General features: G+C 34.8%; 1 protein-coding gene across 10 annotated transcripts in view; it reads right to left on the bottom strand.

Annotated features, from left to right (window-relative positions):
* Positions 1-14,123, bottom strand: part of Dmd (dystrophin, muscular dystrophy) — a 2,390,387-nt gene that overhangs the window by 1,570,545 nt on the left and 805,719 nt on the right. For 9 of the 10 annotated variants that reach the window (XM_006527768.3, XM_017318379.2, XM_017318378.1 and 6 more), the window contains exons 8-9: positions 7,060-7,244; positions 5,808-5,939 (exon numbers count right to left, since the gene is read on the bottom strand). In XM_006527768.3, the coding sequence (XP_006527831.1) occupies positions 5,808-5,939; positions 7,060-7,244 (317 nt within the window). The remainder of the gene's footprint in view (positions 1-5,807; positions 5,940-7,059; positions 7,245-14,123) is intronic. The other variant, XM_017318375.1, reaches the window with a different exon arrangement.

Genomic DNA, 14,123 nt, shown 5'->3' with positions numbered 1-14,123 from the left:
AGCTGTAAGATGCTATATGTATTATAGAAAGAAAAAGAGTCAAGGTGAAGGGAGAAGAAGTAAATGTTTGAATGGCATAAATTAAAAAGCTACAGTCATCCCTAAATACCCACAGGACTTGATCCCATTTTGTATCACAGAAACAAAATCGCAGAAGGTAAAATACCTTACATAAAATAGCATAGTATTCACATATAACCTATCCATGTCTTCTTGTACAAAAGAATTTCAAATAACCTTTATAGTTATTAATGTTCACTGTGTTGTAAATACTTTGTAAATAGTTTTAATATTATTTGGGAATTGAAAAAATACCTATCTACAAGAAAAGAATGTATACATATTTGACTAGGTATTTGTGATGCAAAATTGACTGAATTCTTCATGAAGAATCTGAACACAGGGAGAGCTTCTGTAAACATGAAGACTAGGTTTAACGAAGCACAATGTTATAAGACTGATATATTTTGAGATTTGCCAAAAACAAATGACAAAATTCTGAAAGTATGAGCTAAGAGACAGAAAAGGAAATCTGGCAGAAATAATGAAAATGAGCAATAAGAGTTGAGGGAGTAGACCTTTAAGAAGGGATAAGATCCATATTAATTTGTTGGACATGAATGGGTGTGTTAGAGATAGATAGATAGATAGATAGATAGATAGATAGATAGATAGGTAGATAGGTAGATAGAGTTAGACCTGGACAAGTTCTGAGGGACAACTGAAGTTCTAGAAGTATGAACTGTGTCAATATGGAAACCAAGAATGAGGACATGCACATAAATTGTTATGATGGGTACTTCTTTTGTATTTTATGGCTTATGAATATATAATTATTATTTTTAACTATCTAGTATTATGTATTGTGTTTCAACCCCATACTTTATAAATACATACCATCTAAAAAACTTGAGAAAAATTCTGCTATACTTAACATCAAGCTTAACTCTTCTGAAAGAATCAGTTAAGTATGTGTTTTTGGTTCTCTACCTTTGATATTATGAGTCGATTTTACTAGTGGTTGCAATTATCACTTTTATAGTACAGATTTCTTCTGTTATGCAGATGCATCTCTATAACATTTTATGTTCATTATTTTTACTATTACCATTTGTAATACTGAACTGCTTTTTAATTTACTAATGCATAAATATTTATGTATTCTATTAGTTTTAGGCATACACCCTAAGGTTGACAGTTATTACTTTTAAGACAAAGATAAGAAGCAAAGATGAGGATTTCTTTCTTTCTAGATACTGTTATAGTATCAACTTATGTTAAAAGACTTAAGTACAGACTTAATGCTGATAAGCAAAGAATAGGTCTTTTTGCTTTCAGGTTCAGGGATATGGGGATTAGACACATCACAGCTGTCTTAGAAGTCATAGCAATGAGCTTGATTCTCACCTCTGTATGTTAATAGCTGCTTCAGCAAATAAAATCCATCTTATCTAAATATTCTGTAACTTGTGGTTCTGATAAAAAACAAATTCTGATATAAAAATTTATGTTTGTATTGCATTAGTAAGAGGAAATATATATTTGAATGTCTTTGAGAAATTGAGATTGTGAGTTGAAGGACATAAATGCTCCTTCTGTTGTTCTAAATAGCTTTCATCAGACAGAATTTAAGAACCCAAATAAAGTACAAATAACATTTCAAAACCTGTCTCCTAGGCTTTGTGAGGTATATAAGAGTAAGTACAATCAATTGCTAGGCATCAAAGGGTTTTTTAATTGAATATACCATAAGCTGTGTGTAATGCACAAATGTAAACCTGATCTTTGTACATCTAAAATATAGGGGCATAGTCAAATCTTTTCCTGTAATATTTCCCACACAAAAGTTGCCTCGTGGTGCCTCTAGAAGTATAATGGTTATGAGAAGGAGGAGGAGGAAAAGGAGGGGGAGGAGGAGGAGGAGGAGGGGGAGGAGGAGGAGGGGCAGGAGGAGGAGGAGGAAGAGGAGGAGGAGGAAGAGGAGAAGGAAAAGGAGAAGAAGAATATAACTTGATATTTAGAGAATTAAAAAAGAAACCTTTAAGGCAGAAAGTGGTGGTGCGTGCCTTTAATCCCAGCACTTGGGAGGCAGAGGCAGGCAGATTTCTGAGTTCAAGGACAGCCTGGTCTGCAGAGTAAGTTCCAGGACAGCCAGGGCTACACAGAGACATCCTGTATTGAAAAAAAGAAAGAAAGAAGGAAAGAAGGAAAGAAGGAAAGAAGGAAAGAAAGAAAGAAAGAAAGGAAGGAAGGAAGGAAGGAAGGAAGGAAGGAAGGAAGGAAGGAAGAAAGGAAGAAAGAAAGAAAGAAAGCTTTAGCCATAGAAGCAGAAAGAAAATTGAATGCATGTAATTTAATGGAGAAATGAGGTAAAAACAAAGGATTAAGTTTATTTCATTATTGAGTACAGGATCAATATAGAGATAAAAGTGTATGCTTCATGTGAAAGCCACAAACATAGCTGAGTCATATCATCATTCCAAAAACAAGAAGGACCAAAAAAAAAAAATGATTGTGAGAAATGCAACAAAGTTTACATGAGGACACGCTGAGATTTATAAGCATACAAAATTGTTGAAATGCACTAGAAATGTAGCTACAACTAGAGTCTAAGAGTAATAAAGCATAGATACTTTGGTAGTTTACACATAGATTGAAGACTTGATTAAATTGCAATGATAAAATAATCCATGGGCAGATTAAAAACAGGGAACTGCCCTATATATTTCTATGCTAAGGGGGTTGGAAGACAAAATAGCAGATTATAAACAAACAGAATATTCAGAACTATTCAGAAAAGAGTCATGGACTTCCAGAGTTAAAATGTTCTGAAAATTCTCACTGATAGAAGACACCAATATAAATGACATTTTTAGTCACTAAGAATATTTATTTATTGAAAAAATAAAGCAAAGTCTACAGACGGCAGGTGGTAAAAGGAAATATATTAAGAAGCAAACCATCTTAAGGCTTTCAGGGAAAGAAATCATGTAAATGCCGTGTCTACATGCAGACATTTTATATGGGATATGGATCCATTGAGAAACTCAATGATTAAACATTATTGTAAATTTGTAAAATATAAGAAAATTAAGAACCAAGTACATGTGATAAGCAAAGTCATAAGAATAGGAATTGAGTAGAGCTATAAAATGATTATCATACATCTACGACAGCTAGATGATACAATGACCAGGCTAAATCATTTGTATTTGGTATTTGGTATTTGGACCTAGGTCACAATACTTCAATAAGTTAAGCAAAAAATTCAGGTTTGAGACAGATGTACATAATGGAGTTTTCTGAGATATTGAGACCAGTAAAGTTAATTGATATTTATGATTTTTTTTTTACACATGAAAGTTACCTGCTATAGTGGCTATTCCTAGTTGTCAACTTGACTATATTTGGAATGAACTACAATCCAGAATTGGAAGGCTCACCAGTGACCCTTATCTGGAGGCTTGGAGATAGAAGTTTCTGATCTGGATCTTGGTATGGAGATATTGAGGCATAGTGGCTATGTATTCCAGAAGATTAAATCTCTGAGTTTAAGGTCATCTGAGATTACAGGTGTGGTGGAGCACACCTTTAATCTGGGCTATACCTTTTGCTGGAGACAATATAAGGACATTGGTAGAAGGGAGTCTTGCTCTTGCTCCTTCGACTGCTTGCTGTGTGAGACTGAGTAACTGCTAGATCCTTGGACTTCCATTCACAGCTACTATTGAACCATTGCTGGGAATCGGGCTGCAGACTGTAAGTCATCAATAAATTCCTTTACTATATAGAGACTATCCATAAGTTCTGTGACTCTAGAGAGCCCTGACTAATACACCTGCTCAGCATTGTCTTATAACAAAAATTTAAATTGGTATTTGCCCACATATCCTCAATTACTTGCATAAAACCTGGTGTAATCTATTACAATGAATTGTAAGTTCACTGCAAGTATGATAAGTAGGCTCAGTCATCCAGAGACAACAATGAACACTCTGATAGTGTGGAAACAATGTTCTCAAATCTAACTGTGTACAATATCAACTGATAATGTGCTTCTTTTAGCAATAATCACAACACATCATTGCTCTACTCTTACAATTTAAGTTTCAACAAAGGTAGGAGAGAATTTCAAAATCAATAGAGGATTCTTTTGTTGAAAGATAAACATTAGGTTTAGTTCAGCAGTTTGTATCCTATAACACAAATGCACTGTATTTTATGACATATCATATATTTAGTAATATTTAGACAAAGGTAAAGTGAACAAAATGAGCCTGCAGATTGTAAGATCATTTGCAACTATTTCATTAAGAAGTCATATCTAGGCAAGGCCTTAATGAAGTGGTAATGAGGGGAAAAAGTGCTGCCAGAGCAGGCATTAGAGAAAACCTAGAAACGGTAGCTCAGTAAAGTGATAATGAGGGAGAAAATTCTTCTATCTTTGTCTTGGCTTATGCTTCTTTGTTTCAGAATGTTGGATATATCCCTTAAATCTTAGTCGTTTCCATGGGAAAGAGATAAAACAGAGTTAGGTTGGATGTGTGGAGAGAAGGGAGGATAAATTTAAACTGAAAATGGCAGTAAAAATAGTACTTCTCATGCCAAAGACATTGATATAAGCTCTCAGTAACAGGCAGGGTCATATTCGTAATTATTGATAAGGAAGACACTGTTGAAGACACTTGTTTGAAATTACAGAACAAGTATTTGTAAAGCCTAGAATGAAGGATAGTGAAACACACTTTCTTATTCAGACATCTTTAGTCCACATTGTAAGAAAACTGTCCTTGCTGAAAAGTCTTAACTCTGCCTCGAAACAGATGCTTCCTTTGAGGGAAATCATTCATGGTATACAACTTTGAGCCTCGTCTGCCAATGAGCGGATACATAGATAGATAATTAAATGCAGTAACATGAAAAAAAAAAGTTAATGAGTCTCCTAAAATGTGTACTATAAATATACCAATAGGATCAGATTAGGCCTATAATGCTAATTCATCATTCCTCGAGTAGGTCTGATTAAAGTCCCTTCCTTAAGATGTCTCAAATTGCTCATCTAAGCCAAATAAAGCTTTCTTCTTGAATATAATGCTGGAAAATTCTAATATACTTCATTTCATACTCACATATGGGTCGTTTTCCTTATATTTTTAGGTTTTCTATATTGAAATGGTAGAAAACTCACTAGAAAATTCTCTCTTGAAAAAAAAAAGTGTTAAAGGTTGCACAGAATCTAAGTTGTCTGCATGAAACTTTTTCTTACAAATACTATTAAAATTATATATATATGTGTGTGTGTGTGTGTGTGCATATATGTGTATGTATGTATATATATTTGAGGATATGTCATTTATGTATAAGATAACTAGGAATCTAAAAATAATCCCCCAAACAATGCAATGAATATGATTAGTACATATTATTAATATATTCAGAGATTTTAAATGAGTTTGACACATTAGTTTTAAATGAGATTCTGTTTCTTTATAAACATTGGTACATTTTGTAATAGAGACTCTTATAACTATAATTATATTTGGAATATAAGGTTACTATTGAGATACTCCTTCTAAGAATCAACTTTTATTAATCCAAGATAGGCCTCATGACAACAGCAATATGGGAGAGGATTTAATAATAGGATGGAAAACCAAATATCTTTGGGGGAGTAAAAAAAAAAAAGAAAGAAAGAAAGAAAAGAAAACAATAAAGTCTTCAAACAAGTAAAAGAATGGTTAAATTTTCTGGGGAGAATTTCCCTGATCTTTAAGGAAGACAGAGAGAGAGAGTAAATATTGACAGACCTGTGAAGGATAGGGGCTCTGTGTGGAATCAGAGGTGGCAACATAAGCAGCCTGTGTGAAGGCATAACTCTTGAATCGAGGCTTAGGAGATGAAGAAGTTTGTTCATAGCCCTGTGCTAGACTGACTGTGATCTGGAAGTAGGTTGGGGAAGAGAAGGAGAGAGAAGAGTAACAATGGGATTAGTAATTGGAAAGAACTTCTGTCAAACTCACTAGAAAACAAAACATTAAATTCAAAGGTTGAAATGAAACATTTAACATTAAGCAAACAAATGACAGTAAAATCTAATATATTTTAATGGAAAAAATCACATCTTTGCTCTTTATGGAAAGGAAAAACACTGAGAAGATAATGAAGGTAGGATTTAACACTCAGTTTCCACAGGGATATAACTCCAGCATATAACTATAGCATGAGATTTTAAGATCTGGCAAAAAACGGGCACCCAAAAGCAATTTTCTCTGAACCCAAAGTAAATAAAGCCAGAATTCATCAGGTCAATATCTTGGTATGGACTGAAGCTTTCATGAGCATAAAAATAGAACTAGCTCTAGAGACTGAAAAATTAGGCCCAAGAACTTTTAATTCCTTCAGCAAAATGTTGTTAAAGGCTTTCTCAACATTGATTTTCTTTAAGAAAATAAGACACCCAGGATACCTACTGTTGAGAATTAGAAAAAAAAATCTAATTAGTAGAATTCCTTTGTACTTATCACAATGATGAAACAGTTTTAGCATATACACATATATTTTTGATTTAATAGGTAGTAAGCAGGATTTAAAATATGTTATTTAAAAATGTTACCTTCAATAATCAAAAACTATTAAGTCATAAATTCGACACCACATACTTAAAATTCAGTTTTGAACGAAAAGCTTGCCCTTTCTCTTTTACTTGCTTTCTGCACTTTACTATGATTGATGGCAAACCTGTTTAATGCATATATGATATTTTCTTTAATTCTATATCACTTATACAGTAGAAACATAATATGCTATATATTGTAATTTGATTTAATACCATATTTACTGATAGTTATGCATTTAATAACATTCTGTGAAAATAATACTGTATGTGTCACATGAGGTTTACAAGATTTATAGAGTCTTCTTGTACAAATGAAATGCTATACATACATAAATACTGCTACATACATAAAAGTATACATATTACATACATGTATGTGAAAATTATACCTAACAATTAACATAAAATTAAAAACCTCTCTCATATAAGTGGCCCCACTTTACCTGTTGAGAGTAATGCATCTGGTGATGTAATTGAAAATGTTCTTCTCTAGTTACTTTTGAAGATGTCCTGGGCAACATTTCCACTTCTTGAATGGCTTCAATGCTCACTTGTTGTGGCAAAACTTGAAAGAGTGATGTGATGTACATTAAGATGGACTTCTTGTCTGGATAAGTGGTAGCAACATCTGTAAGCACATTAACAGCACATATCACTTTTTGGTTTCTATATTTGAGACTCTGAAAGGGTAATGAACAAATCAATGTTACAGGAAGAAGACAGATTAATGAGCACTTGTTTGTCCATGAACGTCCTCTAGAGACTAATTAGAACATGATAATCAGGCCTAAAATGTCCTTGCAATTTGGCAAACCAATGAGATGAGCACTAAAGTTAATTTCTTTTTCTTGGTCACATAAAAACTTCATTCTATAATACTTTATCTCCTAAGTAAAATTGCCGAAACTAGCTAATCTAAGTGAGTAGCTTTCATTAGATAATAAACTATTTTTAATTACATTTCCTTTCTATGGAAAGTTATATTGATATGTTAATTAAATTTTTGCATTTATAATTAAATAATTACAGGAAAGGCTTAATGTTTTAAACCTCTTAATCACTTTTTCTCTTATAAATTTATATGCAGAACAAAATATCTGTCTTTAAATGAGCCTTGTATTTTACCAATAAATATGAAAATAACATCAGCCTTGGTTGCTTTGGAATCTCCATGGGACCCCTCAGCCAAGAAGTCTACAGAAAATAACCCAGTACCACCACTAGAAGACTTGCCTGGCTAAAGATGGCCAGATCAGACTCCATATCCTCCAGTACTAGGATTCCTCATTTGAGTCATCCTCATGGATTCTATGCTAATGCTAAGACAGAGGCTCATTCTCTGAAAACTGACAGCAGGATATCATTGCCAAGAACAGCATCAACATAGCTCCTGGAATGTAAAGTGGTCAAGGTGATGCCTACAAGGGCCTTTACTCCTGTGCTCCAGGCTCTTTAGCATGGAAAGGTACTCTGCAAGATGTGGAAAGAGAACCTGCACACCAACCCAGCTACAGAACCCTCAAGCTACAATCCTATAATTTACCCTGCCTATGAAATGTGCTAGGCAATGTGGGTGCAAAACATGTGGGAGTTGTCATCCAATGTCTGGTTTAAGTTGAGGCTCCTGACACAAGAGGAAGTTCAAGCCATACACTGCCTCAGTGGCTTGGTGATTTTTGTAGGTCTCCCAACAGTGGGAAGGGTACGTCTCTGGCTCTTTTTATTGCTCATGAGACTATTTCACTCTTATTAGGTTGTCTTGTCCAACCACAAACACTTTGGAGATATAGGAATAGCAGGATAAAAGGATAGATTGCTGAATCTAATTTTAGACTAAAGACCATTAACAAACTAAACGTTTTATGTTTAGAATGGACTTTGTGTATTAATACACATTTAGGATTATATTTTATTACAGTGTATTATGTATATATGATTCAACTCTTGTATTGTATAAGCTATTCTACCTATGGAACACATTTAAAAATGTTATGTGAATCTTGGATGACTGTCTAGGTAGACAATAGTCTCTGTCATTTCCGTAGTTTTTAATAGAGATTCTTGGAAACATTGTAATTCCTGGCAATAAAAGATAGTTCAGAGGCCTAGTAACACTAGAGTATATGTCCTATTAAGGAATCAGACATATAAATGAATACTAGAAGACTTGGAATTCAACCCTCATGCATACAGCCAGTTAAATATGTACAAAATTTCCAATGCTTAATTAACAAGTACTGATTAAAAACAAGTGGATATAAATAGGTGAAAGGATGAAACTAATGTCTATCCCTCACATTTGTCCCTAAATAGGATATCTGTATTACCCCCTGCAAAGCTCTAGGCATATTGCAGAAGAGGGAGCACAGAATTAGGAGCCAGAGTTTGAGTAGGAACGTTGTATCTTATAGACATGGCATAACCATTTCACTCACAAAGTAACTGCAGCTTCCAAAGCATAAAGCCCTCAGAAGATTGATAATAGCCACCACTTTTTCAATCATGGATGAGATAAAAATGAGGATACACTTCTTACTGAGGGACTATGGACAGTTCATGGGTGATAGGAAAAATCATGTCATTCATTTCAATGATGGAGCCACTGATAAGTTTCCCAGGATACAGTAAGTAAGCCCTACTTGTGCCCATGCAATGAATCCCAATTAAACAAAGTAGATCAAACTTGAAATAAACTTCAAAGTATAAGGGTATTTGCAGGAATAATAAAGGTCTGAGGTAGAGAAATAGAATAAGAGTGGATAATAGATGCGTAAAAGAAATTCATATACAGTGTGAATTGTGAAAACATAAAAACAGGTCATTGTTCTAAGCACTTGCTGCTCAAGCATGAGGACAAGAATTTAGATCCCATGAACTAGAAACTGCATAACTCTCCAGTGGTTGTGGTAGTTCATCTGTAATTACAGCCTCATGAAGGTAGAACTAGATGGATTTCTGGAAAAAGTTGATAGCAAGACTAAGCACATGTTTAGCAAAAAAAAAGAAAAAGAAAAAAAAAAAGACCTGGCCACATTAGATAATGTAAAAGAGTGATTAAAGATAGCAGGGAGGTGGTGGTGCATGCCTTTAATCCCATCACTTGGGAGGCAGGGACAGGCAGATTTCTGAATTTGAGGCCAGGCTGGTCTACAGAGTGAGTTCCAGGACAGCTGTGGCTACACAGAGAAACCCTGGCTCGAAAAACCAGAGAGAGAGAGAGAGAGAGAGAGAGGGAGAGGGAGAGGGAGAGGGAGAGGGAGAGGGAGAGGGAGAGGGAGAGGGAGAGGGAGAGGGAGAGGGAGAGGGAGAGGGAGAGAGATTAAAGATGATTATGGAATTTGGGCCTCTGTCTGAATGGACTCATATGAACACTGCCACCCCCCACACAAATATGCTTTCACACACAACCACACACACACACACACACACACACACACACAGGAATACATGAAAAGGAAAACAGAAAAACCATAAACAACTCCACTCAAATTGAATCAATATGTCTAATATAGGAATCAAAAGTAATACTTCAAGATCTGTCACAGGTAATAACTTTCTGGTTAGGATTCATGAAATTAGAACATAATTGGAAGAACTGACACACAGGATATCAACACATTGAAAATCTTCAGGAGAGCAAAACAGACTACACAGTGAAGAGAGAACCTACAGCAAACGAAAGAGCTGCCCTTCAGTCAACATACTAAGCAATGGTTACTTTTGAACAAGACTATGATACTATGATAACTTTCGGAAAGTAAGACTAGTATGTGCAGACTGGATTTGTGTAGATAAAACTGGGGGAAAGAAGAGGAATGAGTTAACTTCACTGTAAGCAGGCAATTAAATGGAAGGGATGATGATAAAATATTCTAAAAAAAAAATGATACAAGTAACATCATCCAGTTTTCAGATTGCTTTTTAAAGGGACTAATAAATTTTGCATAAAATGAAGGATAATGCAGAGGAAGACAGCTGAGCATTGATGGTTCTGTAGCTACTATAGCAAGTAACAATTAAGTTGTGCAGGCAAATGGATGAAACTAGAAAATATCATCCTGAGTGAGGTAACTCAGACCCAAATGCACATACATGGTATGTATTCACTAATAAATGAATATTAGCAGAAATAAAAATACAGAATACCCAAGATACAGTTCACAGAATTCAAAAAGGTCAACAAGTTGAAGTGCCCAAGTGAGGATGTTTCAGTCCTACTTGGGAGAGAGAAGACAGCAGTCACAAGTATGGAGGAAGGGAGGGACCTGAGAGGGAAAGTGGATGAGGTTAGGGGGAAGTGGGCGAGCAGAGCAGAGAGGAACCTGATCTGGTATTGGGTGAGGGAAAAGGACTGAAGCCCGGAGGGCTAGCAGAAAGAATGTAAACAGGCAATCTCAGGAAAGAAAAGGTTGAGGGGACCCTCCATAAAGCACCAGAGACCTGGGAGGTGAGAGACTCTTAAGAATCAAAGGGAAGGACCTTAGATGAAATGCCTAACAGTAGGGAGAAGGAAATTATAGAGCCCACCTCCAGCAGGAAGACAGGGTATCAAGTGAGGGATATGGTTGTCATCCCACAGTCATATCTCTGACCCATAATTGCTCCTGCCTGAAAGAAATACAGAGACGGAAATGGAGAGGAGCCTGGGGAAAAGAAGGTCCAGCAACAGGCCGAAAGTGGGACCCAACTCAAGGGGAGGTCCCAATGCCTGACACTATTACTGAGGCTATAGAGAGCTCACAAAAAGGGACCTATCATGGCTGCCCCCCCCCCGAAAGACCCAACAAGCAGCTGAAAGAGTCAGATGCAGATATTTGCACCCAACCAGTGGACAGAAGCAGCTGACTCCTGTTGTTGAATTAGGGAAAGCTGAAAGTAGCTGAGGAGAAGGACGATCCTGTAGGATGACCAGCAGTCTCAATTAATCTGGACCCTTGAGATCTCTCAAACACTGGACTCCCAAACAGACAGCATACAGCAGATAATATGAGACCCCCAACATATATACAGTAGAGGACTTCTGGGTCTGTGTCATTCAGAGATGAAGCACCTAACCTTCAAGAGACTGGAGGTTCCAGGGAGTTTAGAAGTCAGGTGGGGTGGGGCTGGGGGGCATCCACGTGGAGACAGGGGGAGGGGAGGAGGTGTGGGAATGGAATATAGAATGTAAAAAATAAATTAATTTAAAATAATAACTAAAGCTCTAAAGAAAAAAATGAAAAGAAACTTTCTGCCTCTGGGATTGTTATCATGTTTCAAAAGCAGTGGCAAAAACTCCCTTCTGGAATTCTGCTAGGCTTGAGTAAATTTGAACCAAATAAACCTTGAATTTAGAATGGAAATTCATTAAGAACAAAATTAGTGTCTGAGAAATCGAGTTTTAAAACTATATTGAGCCTCTCCCAGTTGTGAATATTGTCATATCCTGTACCTACTCCTCAAAACTTCAAAATAACCTCTTTAATAGGCAAGCACTCAACATGGAGATATCACCTGGCTGATTCTGAAACACCCTGATTTCAAGGACTGGTTGAGCAGTATCTTTTTTTTTCTTATGCGAGTAAGTAATAAAGTAAGTATTGTGATTTGTTTATAATATGTAGGGATAGCTTAATCATTGCTGAAATTCAAAGATGACATTCATTTGTACTTGTAAATTAATTATTGAGAATATATTAGATATCAGCAGAGTTCATTTAAAGGAGAAATTCTGAACTTAGAACTAGACTTCTTAAAAATACACCTCTTCAATGTATGTGTGTATATGTGTGTACGTGTGTGTGTATAAAAGATGTTCAAAATATTTTGTTTCTATTCCCTTATCTATGAAATAAAGGGCCATCTTCATCTAATGATAGTGCTAGAAAACCACAGGAAATGTTCAGAATCTCACATCAAACTTCATGTAAATTTGATGAAAAAATGAAACCAGTTCTTAGCAAACAAAACCATTTACTTTTTGTTCATATAAAAACAAGCAAAACTTCCCAGATTAATGAAATACTGAATATATTGTTAAGTAGGATATTATAGAGTCATTGAAATGAAGTTTTTAAAGAATATTTAATAGTACATTTATTCCAGTACCTTAGCACAATAAGCAATATATTTTCTAACTTATGTTGGCATCTATAACAATTTTAGAAATGAAGACTTTCCATCCAATAATATTTCTATGAATGAAGTGAGTATATTTCTAGATTGAAGATAATCATCTACTTTATCTCATATATGCTTACTATTGAGTACACAGAATATTATAGTTAGAATATTATAGTTAGGTAATTATATTTTACATTGTAATGAAAGAATCTGAAAAGATCCAATGAGATGTAACAAAAAAGTTGCCTAAATTTAGTCTTCATCGCACCCACACCCTTGAAAAGTCAATGAGTTTGGTGTAAAAATAATGCCTTCAAAAATTCTCAAAACCAATAATAATAATAATAAAAAACTATTCCTGTCTTGGGCAGTCAAATTCTGAAATATATGATTAGCCAGCTGCCAAGCATAACCTTGAAATACATCTGGGAAATCTTCTGAAATGTCTAGACCATCCAAATCAAAGGCCATATTTTTTATGCAGGGAAATGAAGAAATTAAAATACTGCATTCTAATGCCCATCACATTTAACAGGAAAGAACCAAGATTTTAAAGATAACATATGTATAAAAGTACATAATGGGACAGCCTTTTTTAAAGAAAAGATGTATTCATTCAATTAAATTAGGGGTTACTATTCAGACACCATCATAAAAACAAATTTGTAGAATTTTCCAAAGAGTTAATATAAGGAAAAACAAACAAACAAACAAACAAAAAACAACAACAAAGCAAATAGTGAATTCACTTTTCAAAAGAGAAGAGGCATGGGTGAACTAGGAAAAGTGTATGGTCAGACAACCTTAGTGTAAAACTGTAAGGACATGTATGCTACAAAATTGAAATTGGTGGTTGCAAAAATATCAATTCATATGGATATAAATGCTAAAAAAACAATCACCAAAGGAAGTGAACTAGCCTATCATTTGAAATTTCCAAATGTTTAAATTTGCTTTAGTACAATGTTTTCTAAAAGGTAAAGTTGGCAGCTTGTAGACAACATCAGAGCATTAACTAAATCATTAAGGAATTCAACTGTTTTCAGTTTTCACATTTCACATTTGGTGCAGATTTCAAGATATGTGTATTTTCCATTTTCAAGTCACTAAATGACAATGCACAACAAAATGAGAAATAATTACATGCGCAGGGGCTCTAATTTTAAATTCCTTTGCAATCTGAAAAAAAAATGCTTTCACCAGACTAATTATTGATCTATGTTTACTATTTTTTTCACTGCTGCTAATATTGCTTCTATCCTTTAATAATAATGTTTCTCATTAGAGGACTTTAAAATAAAGTTGTGGAAATAATTTGCACTGATGAAAATGACTCAGTTCCCTAAATAACACTAATAAAAACAAAGCAATGATTTTTATTTATTGATGTAGAGTGGTAAATCAT

The sequence above is a fragment of the Mus musculus genome, chromosome X (genome assembly GCF_000001635.26).
Source record: "Mus musculus strain C57BL/6J chromosome X, GRCm38.p6 C57BL/6J".
Taxonomy (NCBI): domain Eukaryota; kingdom Metazoa; phylum Chordata; class Mammalia; order Rodentia; family Muridae; genus Mus; species Mus musculus.
The sequence above is the reverse complement of the archived record's forward strand: the minus strand, read 5'-3'. Positions and strand labels throughout refer to the sequence as shown.